The following is an 18422-nucleotide window of genomic DNA, read 5'->3' as shown; positions in this document are numbered from 1 at the left end:
ATTCATAAACATAAGCACTTTGATGTACTGTCTAAATGTGTCAGATATAACCATACAACAACCATAACCGTATCTGGATTTCACTGCATTCCAGGATTTATTCTGTGATGCAATGTTGTAATTTACTTTTTTTTTTGTTCAACTACATTTCCTCAACCTGCTATGTCTTCTTCATCTTCTTCAGTTATTAATTTTCTAAGTTTCCACAGACAACCATTGAAGATATAGGTTTTACATACAAAAGAGAGAAGCAGTTGGAGGTTTTACAGGCTTGAAAAAGTAAGAAGAAAAGAAAGAAAGAAAAGCCCCTCACTCAAAACTCATCCTCTCGTTTCTGCGTTGCATCCTGGTCTATTTGTGGTATCTGTGATTGTTGAACGTCGGTGCCAAATGGAGATTATAGAAAAGAGCCTTTCATAATATGAAGGAATGACGTCAAAATGTGACACGCTTGATGTTTAAAGTTGCTGAAACATTTTCTGCTGCCAAACTCCATTGTCACTGACAGAAATATCCAGAAGTGACATCACATCATGCACATTTGGCCAGTTATTTGCTGGAACAAGAGACACAAACCACAAAGCAACAACATGCAACAATGCAGTCATTTCAGGATTTGACTAATGACCAATCAGGGTTATTTGCACCATAAACCTGCAGTAATAATAATGCTTTTTATGATAGTCAGTGACAAAAAATAATATTAAAAAAATCACCACCTCTGTCAATGACTTTATTTTGCCAATGTGCTAGGTAATAGTATTACAGTGCCACCTACTGCCTGGTTCTATGAATTCAGTCTTCTGTTTTTCCAATAAGATACTATGTGACTATGAAAATGATGAAGGATTTCTTTCCTTTTTAGCAAAATCCAACTTATCAATCCAATTTAGTTTCCTCAACTTACTAGTGACAATACAAAAGTGTAACAGGAGGGAAATGTAAGATTTGATCAGTTGGGTCATAATCTGCAAATTAAATAAAATCAGACAGCTGTATATTAGTAATGTTCAGCTCATTTAATCTCAATAATATACAAAAAAAATACTTTATGAGTCACTTAAGGTTTTCCAACATATCACATGTAAACTTCTTCCTTTCCTGAACATTAAGCTGGCCCAGTGGTACCAGGTACAGACCTCCTGGTCACTGGTGATTGGTGGATCTGTCCATTTCCCTGGTAACATTCCTGTTGTTCTCGTTCCTCAGTGCCTGCAGCAGCCGAACAGGTCGAGGTGAGAAGCCCGGACAGAGTTTCCATCCTCATGCATCCTGTCACGAGGCGGGACAGACCAGGAGGTTCAGTCAGCTCATATAAATATCACATATAACTACTTCTGTTTTCAAAATTTACCAAATAAATTAAATGGATTCAAGTTCCAGTTTCAAAGTTGAATTATTTAGATTCAGAGACTTTGCACCTCCATCTTCTTCTGTCCTCCTGTCAGCCTGCAGCCTGTCTGAGCTTCTTCAGCACCTCCTCCGGGCTGAGGGAGGAGTCCAGCCTGATGACTTTGTCTCTGGACCTGGAGCCCTGCAAGAGCAACGAGGAAGGAGTCAAGGTTAACAGAGTGAACAGTGAAGACGAGGATTAAGGTGGCTCAGTGCTTTGTATCAGAGAGCAGGAACCTTGTCAAGCACGACGTGGCTCTTCTTCAGGTCCAGGACGTCGGCCAGGTAGCGGACCAGCTCGGCGTTCGCCTCCCCGTCTGTAGGAGGCGCTGCGACGGCGACACCCACCGCCTCTGCAGAAACATCTGGAAGAGGAGCCAGTGGAAAATTGGGTTTCTAATTACCAATTATCTGTCTGTCAGAGGTATAATTTCTCTTCCCTCACATTCCTGTTGGCCAGCCTAACACACAATGTTTCTACCACACCACACACGCACGCACGCACACACGCACACACACACACAGGCCCTTATTTCAGGAAATACACTTTTTCTAATCAATCCCATTCTCACAGCAGCCTAAAAAGACTGATGAAAACCAAACATGTGACACCATCTCTTAGTTTGCTCTGAGAACAACACAGTGTGGCAAAAAACAGGCCACACTGCGGCTACAGTCTGCTAAAACTGATGCTACTAAACTAAAACTGAAAGGCAGAGGGGACTATAGACAGAAACATAGATAGATAGACATAATAAGTTAAAGAAAAAGGGAAATATATAAAATATACAGTACAGGCCAAAAGTTTGGACACACCTTCTCATTCAATGCGTTTTCTTTATTTTCATGACTATTTACATTGTAGATTCTAACTGAAGGAATCAAAACTATGAATGAACACATGTGGAGTTATGTACTTAACAAAAAAAGGTGAAATAACTGAAAACATGTTTTATATTCTAGTTTCTTCAAAATAGCCACCCTTTCCTCTGATTACTGCTTTGCACACTCTTGGCATTCTCTCGATGAGCTTCAAGAGGTAGTCACCCGAAATGGAGGTGTGTTTGGGGTCATTGTCCTGTTGAAAAATAAATGATCGTCCAACTAAATGCAAACCGGATGGGATGGCATGTCGCTGCAGGATGCTGTGGTAGCCATGCTGGTTCAGTGTGCCTTCAATTTTGAATAAATCCCCAACAGTGTCACCAGCAAAACACCCCCACACCATCACACCTCCTCCTCCAGGCTTCACAGTGGGAACCAGGCATGTGGAATCCATCCGTTCACCTTTTCTGCATCTCACAAAGACACGGCGGTTGGAACCAAAGATCTCAAATTTGGACTCATCAGACCAAAGCACAGATTTCCACTGGTCTAATGTCCATTCCTTGTGTTTCTTGGCCCAAACAAATCTCTTCTGCTTGTTGCCTCTCCTTAGCAGTGGTTTCCTAGCAGCTATTTGACCATGAAGGCCTGATTGGCGCAGTCTCCTCTTAACAGTTGTTCTAGAGATGGGTCTGCTGCTAGAACTCTGTGTGGCATTTATCTGGTCTCTGATCTGAGCTGCTGTTAAACTTGCGATTTCTGAGGCTGGTGACTCGGATGAACTTGTCCTCAGAAGCAGAGGTGACTCTTGGTCTTCCTTTCCTGGGTCGGTCCTCATGTGTGCCAGTTTCGTTGTAGCGCTTGATGGTTTTTGCGACTCCACTTGGGGACACATTTAAAATTTTTGCAATTTTCCGGACTGACTGACCTTCATTTCTTAAAGTAATGATGGCCACTCGTTTTTCTTTAGTTAGCTGATTGGTTCTTGCCATAATATGAATTTTAACAGTTGTCCAATAGGGCTGTCGGCTGTGTAGTAACCTGACTTCTGCACAACACAACTGATGGTCCCAACCCCATTGATAAAGCAAGAAATTCCACTAATTAACCCTGATAAGGCACACCTGTGAAGTGAAAACCATTTCAGGTGACTACCTCTTGAAGCTCATCGAGAGAATGCCAAGAGTGTGCAAAGCAGTAATCAGAGCAAAGGGTGGCTATTTTGAAGAAACTAGAATATAAAACATGTTTTCAGTTATTTCACCTTTTTTGTTAAGTACATAACTCCACATGTGTTCATTCATAGTTTTGATTCCTTCAGTTAGAATCTACAATGTTAATAGTCATGAAAATGAGAAGGTGTGTCCAAACTTTTGGCCTGTACTGTATAACTCATAAGCTCAAAAAGCTTTAATTCCACATGAAAGCTGAGCAGCAAGAGATAAAAATTCACAAATTTATATTTACATATCTAACATTTGAAAAGTAAGATGACATTTTTATTTAAAGAGACTTATGAGCACATATTGCTGTCCCAACTAATATCAGTAATATAACGTCGGCTTCATGACAGTTTCTGCCGAGCTGCATGCAGTCGGCTGAGGGGCAGGTGACCTCCCTCTCCTCTCAGGTGCCATCAGGACGGAGTGCGCCTCACCTGTGATCCCGTTGTGTTTGGAGCCGGGCTTCACGTGCACCGTGATAGTGACCGCGCCGCTTTTGTCTCGAGCCACCGGCCCGGCCGCCTCAGCCTGCCGCTCCTGCCCCGAGCTCACCTGTCCTCTCACCTGGTCGGCGGAGCAGAAGAGCTGGTTATGGTCGAGGCTAGGGACAAAACTCCACACCTCCGTATTTATTTATCCAAATGTCGCCATAGCATACGATACAGGAGGGTTCACACTTATTTGAAATTTTAAGTGTGGCAACAAAACAGCATAATAATACCAACTGGACGTAAAAAAAATGCACTTACTTCACAAATTAATTCATTAACAGCACAGACCAATCACAGTCTTACCCTAGCCTTAGCCCTAATTTTGATATCGTCCATATCGTCTGAGGTATTAATATTGTGCATTGTTCCTATCGAGATGATGATATGATCACGATTTTTGTCTAACTCCAGTCGAGTCCATTTAATCCTCTGCATCAGACTGGTGGTTATAGCGAGCTGTAATCCGGAATGAGATTATGAAGGTGTTAAATTAGTTATTTGACTGTGTAAACTCACCGGTTTGTCTTTTTTGGGCATTTGACGTTTGACAGAATAATCCCGTCGCCAGGAAACACCGACAGGTACCGACAACCTGGACTGGGACCGGACAGCGAAACGACAGGCGGACACCGGGATGAAGGGAGATGAAGGATTTAGTGTGACGAAGTTAAAATGTGTAATTAATCTCAAGAAACTACAGGTTACACCTGACCAGCAAGGCATCTGCCAGTTAGCGGTTAGCTGTCGGCTAGCTACAGGAAGTAAACAAAGAGACTTCCGCTGGTGCTTTTCAAAACAAGAGCCCAGCTGACAAACGTGTTGGCAGCGTTTTCAAGGTGTCCAAAAAAAAAAAAAAAAAAAAAAAAAGGATTTTTATACACTCTGTGGTGTCTACAGGTCCTTAAAAAGTCTTGAAATGTCTTAAATTCAAGTTTGCAAATGCCATGTCTTAAATGCCATTAAATTAAATCGTTTCATATGAGAGTTTAATTTGAACATTTATCCAGCTATGCACTCTTTTTAGACTGACTCGTCTGTCTTTAGTCTTAGCTGATATAGGCTATTCACCAGCACAGAGAAATCCTAGAAAATCCTAAAAATTTACCTGTGAAATTCTGTGGGGGAAAAAAAGAATTGGGTAGATTTATTACAACATCACCTACTGTAAAGAACCCCTACAATACTTAGAAAAACATAACATTTCACAGAACCACCCACTTAGTATCGATCATGTCCCTACTCTCAATCACAAACACAGCATTTACCTTTACACCCACCGGAAATGCTGATTTATATGAGAAAAAAATCATTTGCCCCCCTAATAAAAGTCTTAATTTTACTTAAAATCTGTATTAAGAAGTCTTACAAAGCATTAAATGTAACCCTGTGAAACCTGTAAACACCCTGGTTTTTGAATTCTCAAATTTGAGCAAATAATTTTGAAACTCCATGGTAAAAATTAAGATTATATTAGTAGAAAAATATCATATTAAAATAATGTTGTTCTCTTGTACCTAAAATACCTTTACACCATATATATTCACGGTCATCGGCCTATGAAAGATGCTATAAGGTGTCCAAAGATACATGAGGACTTGAAAAATGAATTGAAAAATACAGCTGAGCAGAAAGTACTGAATCTCACCCAAACTTTTTGCAAAATATAAACAGGCACCCACTTTTTCATAAAATATAACCCATAAGACATGTTTAGATTTTAAATGTTTTTAACATGACTTATGTGGAGAAATGAGGCGTATTCCATTGTTGAAAGTGTGGGGACTCACTGAGTTTTTATTGAACCTGACAGTTTTTATCATCTCAGACCCAGTTCATAATTTTCATTTCATGGTTCTCCAACTCAACATAACTAAGTTGCATGGAACCCTTTTTTTTTTTTTTTCAATTAAATCCTTTTCTTTCTCTGCTTTCCTCTGTTTATCTCTTGCGTAACTTTCATAGTTTCTGTAGTTTTTATTGTCTTCTTTTAATATTTTGTGATGTCACACTGAGTCATTTTGTAAACATTTTTCTTTTCTTTGATAATTGCCGGTTCTTGTTCAGCGGTGTGTGTGGTGGATGTGGACCTCTGTGGTGAAGCTGGGAGTGTCTGCAGGCGCTGACTGGTTTTCTCTCGTCTCCAAGCCATCCCACTAAGGAAAGTTTATAGCCTGCAGACATGCTCTCCGAGGGAGCCAGTCGCCTCACTGACTGCTTCGTCTTGTACGTGAGGGCCTTTGCAGAGAGTAACTGGAGTAACACAGTTTAAATCTTCAATGGAGAACAGCCCGAACCAGGAGGTGGAGGACAGCTCGTATCTGTGGTAAGGAGGAGGATTTAACAGAACTACCTGTTTCACCAAAAAAAGACACGCTGTGGTTTATTTTGTCTGCTTGCTACCTTCTGCTGTCTGCATGGGAGGTCCATTTCTAAACAATGCAGCAAAGCTAAGGCTATTCTGTGTAATGAAGCCGCCGTAAAGCTGGAAATGTTCCAGTTTTGACATTCCTGCTGGGCTGGTGAGGGACAGGCTGAGACGTGGCAGAGGCTTCCACCACACGACACGAACAGAGACTGAAAACACGGGAGAAAAATAAAACCGAGGCTGTAACGGCAGCTCTGTCTTAATCTGGGTCACTTCTGTTTGACCCTCAGACCTGAACTGTGCAGGTCCAGCTCAGGTTAGAGTTCCTGATGCTGGCTGCTGTTTTGGGGTTTGGTTAAAGACACCAAACTGTCTGCAGGTTTTCATCAGAGCCAAGCACTACAGCAGCTCATTTCACTTTTTAACACACCAACCAGAGAGGAGGGACTCGTTAATGACATTTAAACCTATAGACTGATCCTTTATTTAACCCTCTGCTTCCTCTCTGAAAGTGAATTCCCATGTAAACTAATTAAGGATCAGATTCACCTGATCAGTCTGATTTACTGAGCAAGCAGCTGTTTTGTCAACTCTGTGTTGTTGTTTTTTTTATAACTTATAGTTGCATGAGTAGTACTAAACACGTAAGCAGTAGTACTAGCAGCAGCAGTAGTATTGATAATAACAGAAATATTTCTAGCAATAGTAATAGTGATAGTAGTATCAGTAGGAATGATGATATTAGTAGTAGTAATAGTGGCAAATATTCAGTGTGTCTGCTGAATAATTGGTTATGTTTATGGTATTGTTACTAGGTATTATTGGCTTCTCAGTGGATAAAGCTGGAATCATTTTGCAAGGCTCTGCATGTTTTTGTTTGTTTGTTTGTTTTTTGTGTGTTTTTTATGGGTCATTTCTGCTACTTACCTCGTTAGAAGACAAATTAACAGTGAAATGAATGGCTAAGCAGAGCGAGTCTGTTTTTAACTCATTGTGTTTCCAGCTTCCAGAGAACTCCATCTCTGAGACGCAAATGGAGGAAACGCTACGGCGGTCTGGACGGCAACAAACTGCTGGAGCCCAATAAAGACCCAGATGTGAGAGGTCTGTGTGTGTGTGTGTGTGTGTGTGTGTGTGTGCGTGTGTGTGTGTGTGTGTGTGTGTGTGTGTCTGAGTGGGTGAGAGATGTGAACCACCCTGTGATTAGTGGTTTGTGAGGAATTTCCATGTGGGCGGAGCGTGCCAGGAGCTAAACTAAGAGATTCTGCTCTGTCTGGACCGTAGTCGTCGCCACAGAGCTGCTAATTGGCTGGAGGGCGTGGCCTTTGGCTCCTCCCCCTTTTTTAAAACCTAATTTTTTTTTCCCCAGGGAAAGGTTGTTTCACATAAAATTCAACATGTTCACACTGGGAGCTGCCTGGTCCTCGCAGCTGCTCCACAGTAACAGCTGCAGATAAAGTGCCTTGCTCAAGGGCAGCTTTGACAGTTGTAGGTTGAGAGATGTGAGATGGTGAGGTGACATGGTTTTCATCATGTCCATATTTTGAAAATTACGTCTATAATTGGCAAGAAACTGAGGAAATCTGTGGAAATGAAATTGACAGCCAGCCAGGGGAATTTATTAGTTAATTCATTCATTTATTTACTTATTTATTTGTTTGTTCATTTATTTCTTTATTTATTTCTGCTTTTCATATCTTACTCATTTTATTACTTCTTCTCTTTTGCTGTTTTGAGTTTTATCCATGTCTTATTGATCATAATCCTGCCTCAGCTGTTTCCTCATTGCCAATTGATGAGAGTTATGATAGATCAGCTGTTTTACTGTGTGTTGCATGTATTTGGATGAAAAGTTTCATATAAATAAAGTCTGATTGATTTATTGATTGATTGATTGATTGATTGATTGATTGATTGATTGATTGACTGACATAATATTGGACAGATTTGTGCCCATAATGTATAGTTTCATGATCTCTAGTGAGACTGTGTTGTTAGTGAAATGCACTATTTTTTGTTCTAGGGCTCAAAATGCATCCAGCAGCATCAGTTTTTATTCTGTGGTGTTATTTTATGTTCATGGGGTGGAATGCAGAGCAGTTAGAAAGTTTCTGTGTAGTCTATTTTTTGAGTTTTTTTGTAAATTCCATTTATATTTACTGTTGGAATTTTGGACTCCACACCAAAACAGCTCAGAAACTGAAGCTTCTAACCAAGTGAGAGTTTGTTGAAGTAGGAACAGATACACTGATTTTTTGCTCTTTTCTCTGGCAGAGGATGGACAGATGACAGACGAGAGTCAGCAGAGGAACGCTGAGAACCAGGTAGGCCTGCCTTAACTTGTATTTCCCTCTCTTCTCGCTGATGTGTTCATCAGGCAAACTCTGCTGTGAACATGAAAGAGCGAGGGAGGAGGAAACCTGCCCTCATGCCTTCTCATCCCTGACAGAAGGCCAGACAGCCTCGTTGTCTTTAATCCAAACACAACATGTCACTTTCATCATGAAGGATCCTGTCAGAGCAGCAGAGAGAATAACTCATTTTAGATTCTAAACATTGATCCAGAGACCAGTGAGGTCACTAGCAGAGTAATCTTCAGAGCACACTTCACACATTCCCTCAGTGGGATGAGATAACACTTGTTTCCAACAGTAATCAACTTGTTCCAAGAATTTTCTTGAATCAAGTGTCATTTTCTTGATACTAGTGGTCTGATCTGATTTATTCGGCCTTGTTTCAACAGATTTATACAGGACCTGTTCCCAGAAAAATTCCTGAAATAACTGGCTCAGCACTGGAAACAAATGGAATTGTTGCATCCCACTGGAAGAGTTTTTTTCCCCACTAGATTTTAACATTAAATGTGAGATTATATGATTTATTAAAAGGGAGAATTTTTACAGTGCAGTTTCAGGTGGAGCATCAGAATTGTTAAAAAGATAGACGATAATGATGATGATGATAATAATGAGGTGTATATTTTTATACAAAGGTGTATATTTTGGCATGACAATCTAGAGTCAACAAGAGGAATAAAGAAGCTTCTTTTCATTTCATTGTGACTTAAAAGTTTGTGACTTTAAATTTGTGGAATTAAATGTTTCTCTCTTTGTCTGTCATCTTCCTCTTTCTGTCATGATGTTTCTCATTTCCAAGGATGCGGCTCCCCGCCCGCTGCCCAGAAACCACAAACCTGTCAGCCTCGTGAGTCCCGGACCAGCAGGTACAGCTGGAGGGTCTTCTCCAGAAGGTCCAGCTCCTGATGGATCTGCTTTCTGGTCTATTTAGCTGAAATCATTTTTTTCCTCCACTCAGGATGTCAGGATGTCAGGAACCATGTACCAGGAGTACCACTCTGCTGGTTTCTGTCCCAGTCAAGCTCTGGACCAGGTGATTTCACTGGCTGATCATCAGTGAAATCAGATGGTGTAGTGTTTAGCTGGAATGAAAACTTCCACTGTCAGTGCTCCATGTTACATGGTTTCCTCCTTCCACTCTTGTGTTAAAGCTTCAGCCTACCTGCTGAAGTACCCCTGAGCGAGATACTGAAATCCTACCTGCTTACTAACCCTGCACCCTGTTATAATTTTAAAATGAATTACACCGCTTGGCCTGATGGGGGCACTTCCTTCAGTATTTCCAACACTGAAGGAAACTACAACACTGAAAGTTTAATTTGGTGAAAGTAAGAGGAATGATGCATCTTATCACTGATTGCCTCATGTTGTTGTGGGGTGGGGGATGCATATGTACTTGTTCTCTGTTGGGATTCCCATTGGGTGTATAGTCTTTCAGATGTCCACAAAATATTAAGATAATGACACGGTGAACTTAATTGACTTCACTTTCCTGGCTAACAAGTACAAATGGTAAATGTACTGCATTCATATAGTGCCTTATAGTCCGCCAACTATTCAAAGCTCTCACATTCTCCCATTCATACACTGATGGTGGAGGTTTCCATGCAAACCACCAACCTTACCTACCCATCAGGAACGGCTAGGGCTTCAGTGTCTTGCTCAGTGGCACTCCAACAAGTTCTCTGGTAGGGCCGGGGATTGAACCAGGGACCTTCTGATTGCTAGGCAACTGCTCTACCTCCTGATTTGTGCTCTACCACACCGCCCCTATCATAACACAATAGTCATCATAACATAATAGATGCAGATATTATAGATTAATAACAAAATGATAGTCATAATAATAAAATGTGTTTGTCCACCCAGCAGCTCCTCTGTCAGTCAGTAATGGCTGCCTGAAGCCTCCTCTTCCCCAGACAGCAGTCGTCCAACCAGAGGACAGAGGCTTCGTCCCAGCCCATCCCTGGTTCCCCCACCAGCAGAGCCCGTCTAAACGCAGGGCGTAAGTCTTTCTTTAATTCACTGTTTGTTACAGCCAAGAAGCTGTCAGCCAAACCCTTCACCCTGACTGCTGAATCTCTGCTGTTTCAGAGCCGCTGACGTGTTGTTTGACAGCTTCGCTTCGGACGGAAGAATCAACATCAACCAGTTCTTTGAGGTTCTAACTATTTTCTTCCATTTATATTACTGTTTATGTTCTGGCTTGTTGAGGGTTCTGAGTGTGTTTGCCTTCCCTGTCAGGCGGTTTGGAGCTCTGGCCTGCACAGATCAGACCCCCGACTCAGAGAATGTTTCTTCCACCTGAGGAAACTGCAGGACGCTGAGGGAACAGTTGACAGAACCTCCTTCCACAGGTCAGAACCCAGCTTGTATTTCTGTCTGAAAATGGTTGTCTTTCCTGAGCAAAAGGTTATTTGTTGAGAAATTTCAAGCTGGTTTTAGGAAGCCCCACAATACTGAGTCTCCCCTTCTGAGGTTGACAGATGATTTTCAGGTAGCAGATTCAGCCAACTTGCTGTACTTAAATTTTCAATAGCTCTAAGATGTATACTGATTTACCATCTGGAGCATACTGTTTGCAGATCTGGACTGGTTTCACTCTTACCAGCACAGTAGAAACTTCTCATTGTGAAGTGGAAACTCCTCCTCTTCATTTGCGCTTATTTCTCATGGAGTTCCCCTGGGCTCTATTCTAGGTCACCTTCTGTTTCACATATTGAATCTTCCACTGGCTCAAGTAATTTACAAATTGAATATCTCCTTTCATTGTTATGCAGATGATACACAGCTCTTTCTCCATTCTCCATTGAAGCAGGTGTCATGGTGTGTCACAGGATTCCTCTGTAGTTTGTACTGATTGTTGTAATGGTTGTTTTATTGATTGTGGCTCTGGTTGCTGTAGGAAATCTGGGCAGGGTAGTGGCTGCATTGCTGGTTCTGGCTCTGATATTGTGGTGTGTTTTTCCTTCTGTAGGTGTATCACAGGATTCGTCTCTCTCATCCTCAAAGCCCTGCAGGGCCGGTTTGTCATTCCAGATTTTTCTACCTTCACTGAAGAGACACAGAAGTTGTTTTCGAGGTGTCGTCAGCTGTCGTCTGTCCAGGTGAGCTCTGCTGGAGGTCAGAGGTCAGCCATTGCTTCCTCTTCCCCTGGATGAGGGGATGTCTGACAAGAAGAATACTGGGTTGAACTCCCATATCAGCAGAAATTTGTCAATAATACATTGTGTTGTATTGGGTTGTACTGTTGAGCAAGGCACCAAACCTCACTAGTAGACTGTGGAAGGTTGAGGTTATAGTGGTCAGCTCCCAGTGTGAGGGTTTATGGATCTGTATGATTATGAAGCAGAGTGGTACTGGAAAGAGCATGGAGTTCAGAATACCTTTCCTGCATAAATAAAACGAATAAATAAAACAATCTTCTAATGTCGAAACTGTTTTCTATGACTGTTTCATTTGAGAAATTGAAATGCTTCAGTCTAACATCAGTGCTGCATGGAAATTAAAGCTGCTCAGAGATGAATGAGCCCAAAGATTGTTATCAGTGCTCTGTGTTTGTCTAATCAGGAGAAGGAAAAGGAGGGTGTGGACAGTGCCAAGTGGGGCGTCTCAATCTGCACTGTGGATGGACAGCGGTATGTTTGGCTCTTTTCATGGCATGTAAAAACAGGTAAAAGCCAAAAAAAAAAAAAAAGCACGTCGCCCCTGCAAATGAGTTGTTATTGGGCAATTAGTAGATGTTATGTCTACTCATGTTTTTTGATTAGCAAATGTCATTTTAAATATAAAATGGTGCAATGAGAGTCTTAACTCCCCAGTGTCTCATTTCAAAATCAATGAGCTTTGTCTAATATATTGCACAGTGTACATGGTGTACAGACAGCTAATCGAAGGTGCCCCACTTAGAGTGTAATGAAAGTGCTAAAATAGAACAATGAGATACATTTTCAGCTGTTTTGTGAAAATCCCATCAGCGGCATCCAAGCTGCTGTTCATGATACACAGACAATTAGCTCTCCCCTTAGGCCAATTAGCCTAATTTTCAAAACACTGGAAATTCAATCACTGGTATCCAACATATTGTGAGTAACAAACGGTCTCTGAGTTGAACAGATATAGTGACAAGAGCCCTGATTCAGTGTTTTGGAGACTGCAGGCTTTCACAACCCTGTGCCAGTCTCTTGAGAAATCCCAATCAATCTAAACTTATATTATTAGCTTTTGTTTGATAAGGGAATACATACTGTTGTCTGTCTGCCTGTCTGCCTGACTGTCCTGTCTGTCTGTCAGGCTGTCTCTGGGTGACTGTGCAGGGTCTCTGGTTCTGGGTGAGGTGTCGTGGCCACTGGTCTACGGCGTGGCGGTGGACCTGCTGGGCTCTGACTTCGTCCACAGATACGTTGGCATGGAGGAGTTCTCCAAATACGACTCACCATTCAGCCTCACTAAAACAGGTTCGCAACCATACTGTCAACTGCCACTGATCGGCGTTAAGATCACAAAGCGATTTCAGCTTTTGTAAAATGAGCAAGAAATCTGACATGCAGATTAGACACACCTTTTTCAGCTGTTCAGTTTAAGGTGTGGATTGAGGTTAGACTTAAGTTTAGACCACTAAAACAACTTTATTTAAGGGTTAGGGTTAAGGCCACAGGTAGGTGTAGGCAATTGAACTAATTTTAATGAGGTTAAGGAAAGCCTTTGGTTATGGTTAATAAGAAAAATTTGCAATTACTCCTTGGTGAGACTTGGTGAGCTGACCTCACTGATGGCTGCTGGGAGGTCTGGGATGCAACTGCAAAGCCCCAAATTAATGATAAGTTGCTCCAAAGTCCTCTCTTTGTTTAAAAAATGATGTTTCTGCTTTGCTTCAGTGGTTTTCAATCATGTGTCATCAAGGCCCAAGGGTCTGCATGTTTTCAGTCAGGATTCAGTCATTCTCCTCTCTTGTGGTCAGAAAACCAAACAGCATTGATTTCTGATTTTCTAGTTGTCCTTTTACTGAACAAAATAATTTTCCACCCACATGAAGCCGACCTTTTCTAACATTTTTCATAAAACTTTGGGAATACAAGGTCAATCCAACTTCAGTTTGATACTGAAAAGCTCATTTTTTCACTTAACTGAAAGAGGCATTGTTACATTACTTTGAAAAGTAACAATAATAGGATCCCCTTAATGAGTATTGTTATTACTCCCCCCTGCTGCTGATGTGTTAAATGCATCCATTGTATGTATGTGGGACCCCTGACCTTTGACCCCTGACCCGGTGAAACAGAGAGGGCAAACAGGCTGACTGACATTTCTTTTTACAGGAATTCCTCACAGCCCGCTGACTGAGACTGGAGCCATCGTCACTACATCTTTACTACAGGTAACTCACACTCATCCATCCATCCATCATTCATCCATTATCCATTCATCCATACACCTCCTGTTGATAGTGATGTCATTTCCTCTGATCCAGCTGGCAGGACGGCTGTGCGCAGAGGAGGAGGAGAAGTACGACTCGGTAAGTTAGGCAGATGGCAGGTAGAAACTACAGCATCCTCTCCAGAAACAAACTGAGTCTGTTTAATCGTCTGTAGGTGCTGAACGTCATCCGGAGGCTGTGCAACAAGGAGCATGCCAACTTAAACTGCACCAGGTATAAATACTGCTACAGGAACTTTACTAAAACTTTGACAGAGTAGTACTTAGGTAAAAACAGTACTAATGTGATACCCCCGGGAAAATGGGTTGTAGTTAAAGTCCCTCTGATTGGTTGGCTGGTTTATTGGTCTAAAATTAGTGAACTATGAACAAACGGTTTTCCAGATGATTCCTAATGGCAGGGTAATGGGGTTCCCTAAATTCAAATATGACAAATTACAAGCCACCTCAAAATTATTGTACTGTGTGTGTGTGTGTGTGTGTGTGTGTGTGTGTGTGTGTGTGTGTGTGTGTGACCATCAGCTACCAGAGCAGCAGGAAGGCCAGCGTCCGACTCCATGCCTTGTCCTTCTACCTGCAGGAGAAAAAGGTAACAGTCGAGTCCTTCCCGTCAGGACAGGCCGACTTGGTCCACTTCCTGCTGGCTCTGATCTGTATTCTGTGTTTCAGTGTTTTCCAGAGAAAGCTGACATTAACGCTGCGTTGGATCTAATGCTGCAGGTATGACAACACTGTTTCCATTTTCAGCTTTGTTTATCCTGAGCGTGCAGACTCTTTTTTTTCGCCCCACTAAAACCTCACACAGATACAGAAATGCACACATCCAGTCCTGGATGTGTAGATACACTTGTCTTTTACATGAATTACATATTACAGTTTAATTACATCCTCTGATCTGGCACATGCTGACTGTGTCCACTGTGTCTCTGTTGTGTCTCTACTGTCTGACAGTGCTCCTCAACAGAGGTCACCTGCGAATCAGGAGCTGCCATGGCTGCATCGTTAGCCAATGGGGGCCTCTGCCCTTTGTCAGGTGACCAGGTGTTGTCGCCAGTGGCAGTGCGGAGTATGCTGTCCATGATGCAAGTAGCCGGGATGAAGGATTACTCCACAGCCTTCCACTATAAGGTGCAGTTAGAAATGGTTTCATCCTGTAGTGTTTGGCCAATTACAGCCACACAACATTTTTGTTGAGGAGTAATTTCCAGGGTTCCCATGGATCTGGTTTTACCATTCTGTAATCTGAAAACATAAAAGTTTCCAGATTATAGAATGGTAAATCCAGGCTGGAAAAGTTTTGGAAAATGAATGAAAGGATGGCCTTGAAAGGTTTTTTTTGTTTTTTTTTGTTTTTGTAACAGTGGTCAATACTCAAGCTCTCCATCTTAGGATCAACACCTCATATGCAGTTGATGTAGTAGCAGAATTGGCCCATGCTATGTCTTACCTGCCAAACATGCCAGTTTGAAGTACCTAATTTTACCAAACAAAAAGGTGAAAGTCCTTTACAAGTCCTTGAATCTGATTTTGAAGAAAGTGTGGAAACCCATGATAGCATTCTGTGGTCAAAGGAGTATTATCTCTGCACCAAGATCCTGACCCTTAACCTCTTTTGACCTTCGTTTGTCACTGTGGATACATTTTTCAGTTGAGTCACTACAGGAAATTATTTAAATCAATCCAGCATTTCCACTTTGCAGAGAACATTAAACAATATTCTCTTATTTGGGAGAGAGGACACTCTTTGGGCAGGATTATACTTTAAAAAAAAAAAAGAAAAAAAAAAAGATTTGTTTGTTCGTGTGTGTGTGTGTGTGTGTGTGTGTGTGTGTGTGTGTGTGTGTGTGTTGTAGACGTCGATACCAGCCATGTCCAGCAGCCATGGTGCCCTGCTGGCGGTAGTCCCTGGTGTTCTGGGACTGATGGCTTTCTCTCCTGAGTTAGATGCTTCTGGAAACCCTTGGAGAGCCGTCCACTTCTGCCAGGTAAAGACTAAAGAATAAAGAATAAAAGAATAAAGACAAGGATGTAGGACAAAACCTTGGAAATAACTCAAACATTAGTCTGTAGCAAAGATGATAGTGTACAAGGAAGAAAGAAGAGTAGGATGTCAGATAAAGTCTGCAATGTAACATGTAGGATATAAGATAAAATGGTAAATCCCATGATCTAGGATTAAGGCTTGAATGTAGGCCAAACACTAGAAAACAGAAAAAGTATAGTGACCAGAATTTACTGAAAAGGGTTAGGATGTTGAATTCTATAGGACCTAGGATGAAGAACACAGATTTAGATAGATATAGATTTATAATGAATATCAGCATACAGGACACAGATTGACATTATAGATGTAGGTGATGTTGGATGTGACACTACACAATGATGTACGGTATGTCTGTTTGTATTTGCAGGAGCTGATATCGACGTTTCAGCTGCACAGCTTTGACATCAGGACTCCGTTCAGGCAGGTTTTGGCCTACAGGCAGTGGAAGGCTGAATCCGAGGTTAGCTGTTTATTCTGATCACAGAGCAGATGATCTCAACCTCCACAGGAACAGAATGAATCTCAGTGTGACTCTCTTCCCCTCCGCAGGGCTACCAGATCATGAATGTCCTGCTGGCAGCTTTTAAAGGAGACATTCAGTCCCTGAGAAGGTACTAAAACCGCTCTGCGCTGACACCGGGTGGCTTTCCCCACCTGAGATATACTTCTACCTGTCCAATATATCTCTGTATAAGTCATTCTTCAAGACCTTGGTTCATTCACGAGGCTCTCCTCAAAGCACCTGCAACTCTAGTAAAGAGATCTCATTGGCATTATTGCTCAAATCTCAGATTATTATGTAACATATGTGCCTGCACAGTATTCACAAGATGAAATTACCGATACGTAGCAACGTTCAAACTTCACAGTGAAGTTTTTTAATGAGAAAGAATGTTGATTTATAGATGGTGCTGATGTTTTTGGACACCTCCAGTCATTTCGCTTCTTCTCTGGATCTCTGCAGGTACTTCCTGTCTGGTGTGGATGTAAATGCCGTCGACTACGATGGCAGGTCGGCTCTGCATGTCGCAGCCGCTGAGGGTCACACCGAGGTCATCCGCTTCCTGCTGGAGAACGCAGGAGGAAACCCCGCCCTCAAGGATAGGTGAGGACCAATCAGCTCTGTTCTAAAGGCCGGCACTCGCTGAGTACTGACAAGCACTGACAGAGAGTTTTCTTTTGGGTTTGCTTTTCCTCTTCCATGTTGAGGCTTCCCATCAAGTCAGATAGTTTGTGGAGTTTATCAGTCTAGTCTGGTGTCAGTCAAGAGACCTTCACATGATCCCAGTGTAGCCTGCTGCTGCATTCAAGAGCCCAATTTCCTCATTTTCTACAATAGTTTTCTATGTGTTTTCTGCTTAATTACTGAGATGAAGCAACAACCAATGCTAAAATATATGTAACATAATATTCCTGTAATAATATTCATAATATCCATGGCCTTATTTTCACTTTTTATTTAGCTTATTGATATGTAAAATAAAACAAGATCCATGAAGAGAGCCTCAGTTTCAGGGGCTATTTAGGTATTATTTCCAAAAACACATGAACACATGGTGAGTCATGTCAAGACAACACACCTGTGGTCCAGTAGCCAAGGCACAGATCAGAAAAAGCTATTGTTGACAAACTCCACAACTCCTCTTCTTTTTTTCCTCTGCCTTTTACAATGACCCTGTCACTCCTCACTGTCCTTCACACAGATATTGGTTTCCTGACAGAGTGACTGATGTAGTTTTGTCATTCCTCCAGGTGGGGGAGCTCTCCTCTGAACGAGGCCAGGAGGCACAACCAGGAAGCTGCAGTCCAGCTCCTGCAGGGGCAGCAGGGTGCCCTGTGAGCAGCTCAGCCACTAACAAAACCTTCACAAACCATTTCTATGAGCATAAAGACAGCAAACTACACATGAAATACTGAAACACTCCTCAAAACAGCGATAAACCTGGCATTCATGGATCCATGGAATTGTTTGTTTTTTCTAGGAGATATCTGGCCAAATATAGATGACATGACATTACATCCAGATATTTGATAACAGGAAAATTTTCCAACTTAAACATCTATGATGCATGCCAGGTTTACGTGTCAGTCCTGGTGACATGCAGCCAAATGAAGAGGACGTGGATGAGAAAAAAAGTTCGTTTATGTTTGTGTTTTTTAATGTTGAGTAGGCTCTGTCAGTGCTATTGTATTGCAGCACTGGATTTTTATTTCCATTAATATTTTATGAAATTAAAAAAAAAAATGGATCTCATGACTGTAGAATATGATGAAGTAAAACACTTTTCT

The 18422-nt window shown here is 41.8% G+C and overlaps 2 protein-coding genes across 2 annotated transcripts; one reads left to right on the top strand and one right to left on the bottom strand.

Annotated features, from left to right (window-relative positions):
* c6h15orf40 (chromosome 6 C15orf40 homolog) lies at nucleotides 1-4714 on the bottom strand. Its single transcript, XM_030052714.1, has 5 exons — nucleotides 4448-4714; nucleotides 3875-4004; nucleotides 1630-1757; nucleotides 1422-1534; nucleotides 1-1272 (listed from the first exon to the last, which is right to left on the bottom strand). The coding sequence occupies exons 1-4, from the start codon at nucleotides 4652-4654 to the stop codon at nucleotides 1445-1447; spliced, it is 555 nt and encodes a 184-aa protein (XP_029908574.1). The 5' UTR covers nucleotides 4655-4714; the 3' UTR covers nucleotides 1-1272; nucleotides 1422-1444.
* A 715-nt stretch (nucleotides 4715-5429) lies between these two features.
* glsl (glutaminase like) lies at nucleotides 5430-18422 on the top strand. Its single transcript, XM_030053567.1, has 21 exons — nucleotides 5430-6254; nucleotides 7300-7400; nucleotides 8571-8620; nucleotides 9453-9519; nucleotides 10523-10658; nucleotides 10748-10814; nucleotides 10898-11010; nucleotides 11631-11760; nucleotides 12224-12291; nucleotides 12947-13110; nucleotides 13972-14030; nucleotides 14124-14168; nucleotides 14245-14303; nucleotides 14612-14678; nucleotides 14759-14809; nucleotides 15041-15217; nucleotides 15943-16074; nucleotides 16501-16593; nucleotides 16683-16744; nucleotides 17098-17238; nucleotides 17886-18422. The coding sequence occupies exons 1-21, from the start codon at nucleotides 6208-6210 to the stop codon at nucleotides 17971-17973; spliced, it is 1917 nt and encodes a 638-aa protein (XP_029909427.1). The 5' UTR covers nucleotides 5430-6207; the 3' UTR covers nucleotides 17974-18422.

This window comes from Myripristis murdjan, chromosome 6 (genome assembly GCF_902150065.1).
Source record: "Myripristis murdjan chromosome 6, fMyrMur1.1, whole genome shotgun sequence".
NCBI lineage: Eukaryota > Metazoa > Chordata > Actinopteri > Holocentriformes > Holocentridae > Myripristis > Myripristis murdjan.
Note: the sequence above shows the minus strand (reverse complement) of the source record. Positions and strands in the feature narration are given on the sequence as shown.